This window comes from Dermacentor andersoni, chromosome 3 (assembly GCF_023375885.2).
Source record: "Dermacentor andersoni chromosome 3, qqDerAnde1_hic_scaffold, whole genome shotgun sequence".
NCBI classification, from domain to species: domain Eukaryota; kingdom Metazoa; phylum Arthropoda; class Arachnida; order Ixodida; family Ixodidae; genus Dermacentor; species Dermacentor andersoni.
The window spans coordinates 200,713,260-200,715,642 of NC_092816.1; the positions used below are offsets into that span (position 1 = coordinate 200,713,260).

General features: G+C 44.7%; 1 protein-coding gene across 1 annotated transcript; it reads left to right on the top strand.

Annotated features, from left to right (window-relative positions):
* Positions 1-411: 411 nt before the first annotated feature.
* Positions 412-2,123, top strand: LOC126520474 (uncharacterized). Its single transcript, XM_050169348.3, has one exon. The coding sequence runs from the start codon at positions 566-568 to the stop codon at positions 1,421-1,423; it is 858 nt and encodes a 285-aa protein (XP_050025305.3). The 5' UTR covers positions 412-565; the 3' UTR covers positions 1,424-2,123.
* The last annotated feature ends 260 nt before the right edge of the window (positions 2,124-2,383 follow it).

The following is a 2,383-nucleotide window of genomic DNA, read 5'->3' on the forward strand; positions in this document are numbered from 1 at the left end:
AATAACTAACCAAACATAAATACAAAAAACATTGGCTGTGCTTTTTTGTTCTATAGCTAAGCATGTTTCTGTAATAGGTAATCTTGTTTTTCGCTGCTAATAGAGCAAGTTAGCTGTATTAGGTTACTTGGTGAGCATTTTCAGAATCACTGAAGTGGGATCAGCATGTCAATCCGATATTACAAACGCTAGGTGCGATAACGGGAATTCTGAACGTAAACCGCTACTTAATTTCGAAGTCAGTAATATTGTTAAAATATAATGCCCTGATTGCTCCGTAACTAAACTACTATAATTTGGTCTGGGGGTCAGCTACGCAATCGAACATTTCGTGGCGATAATTATTGCAGTATAAAGTTTTCAGAATAGTTGAGAATGGGCCAATTCCGCATTCCGCATCCAACAGAAGAAGTGGCGGCCGGTGGTCCTCAGTCGGGGGTGGCAATCCCCATCGTCAGCAACAGCAACGCATTCACCAGATATAAACTGGGGGCGGCCGTCGACACAGCTTTGTGGGCTCGGCGACTGCGCATCTGCACAGCTCGCTAAACCATTTGCTCTTGCAATGCAGGTTAGTCAACCATACGCTCTCTTTGCTAAAAAATCTAGCAATTATTTCCTGATGCAGTTGCCGAGCCCGCACTGCTGTGCCGCCATTGCTGTCGAATGTGCTCATATTATTCATGCCTTGCTGATTTTGGCCGGGGATGTGGAAATAAACCCGGGTCCTAACATTCCTGAAAACCTACTAACCGAATTGCGAAAACTAACCGCCGGTCAGAACCAGCTGATCACTGAAATTCATGGTCTTAAGTCGCAACTTACTTCTACCGATAAAGCAATTACTGATCTAAGCAAACGAATGAATGATCTTGAGAGTCACTACCAGACACTTTTGCCCATTCGAAACGAAGTGGATGCAATGCGCACCACGACTGAACAGGCTATTTTTCGCATTTCCGAGCTCGAAGCACGTATCGACGATGCCGAAAATCGCTCACGGCGGGACAACCTAATTTTTTACGGCATTCCTGACCCTTCCAGCTCGGAAACCACTGCCGACTCCGAAAGATTGATTGTGGAACTTTGCCGCGATAGGTTGCAACTAACCATCGACCCTAAAGAAATAGAACGTGCACATCGCATCGGTCGTCACTCCCCCAATCACTCTCGCCCCCTCATAGCAAAATTTACTTTCCATAAAACCAAAGTTAACATCCTTTCGAGTGGCCGAAAGCTTAAGGGCACTGACTACAGTATTAGCGAGGACTTTTCGCGATCAGTACGAAATTCCCGAAAACATCTCGTTGCTTTCGCAAAAGGTAAAGGCGTTCCGTTTTCACTCCGCTTTAAGACCTTGTTCATTGGTTCCAGAAGATACACCTTTGATGCCGCCTCGAGTAGTGTCAAAGAGTTGTCATAGCAGCTACATCACCCCAAACAGAAAAATAACATAACACCAACTTGCTCCAGAGATAGCGCTTCGCTTTCTGTAATATACACGAACGTGCGCAGTTTCCTGCCAAAGCGTGAATTGGTGTCGAACATAGTTTCATCTACCGGTAGCAACGTACTATTACTAACTGAGACATGGCTGAGCAGCGCCGTTACTGATAGCGAAGTTCTAGCCGACCTGCCCGGTTTCTGCCTCTATCGGAACGACCGCGCAGGAACCCGTGGTGGTGGTGTGCTAGTCGCTGTTCGTGAGCAGTTGCCATGCTCGCTAATTAACGTCACATCAGATCTTGAGATGTTATGGGTCATAATGCATACTTATCCAAAAAAAGTGCTACTTGGTATCTGTTACAGACCGCCCAGTGCTACTCCTGATTTCTGCCATCAACTTAACAACGTCATAAGCGAACTGGTAACCACCCACCGAAACGCGCAAATCCTGCTCTTCGGTGACTTTAACTTCCCACAAATAGACTGGCGTACCATACAATCATTCTCGGTATCCGGACACACAGAGGCCAAAAATTTTGTTGATTTCTGCCTTAACTTTAACCTTTCCCAGCTAGTAACTGAACCAACCCGGATTTCGCAGCAAACTGCTAACGTCCTCGATCTCGTACTAACCGACCACCCTGACAGCCTTTCATCCATTTCTTACTTACCTGAGATCAGTGATCGTAAAGTCATCCATGCCACTTTTTCGTTCAATTTGTTGGCACGGGATACCTTTAGGAAAACAATATGTCTATACGACAAAGGAAATTACGGAGCTATAACTGAAGCTATGAATACATTCTTTCCTATATTCGAATCCACTTTTCAAAACCATTCCGTTAACAGCAATTGGACACGCTTCAAAAACAAACTAAGTTATCTTGCACATAAATTCATTCCTAAAGTTACCTTTCGTTCTTATCAGCAAAAACCA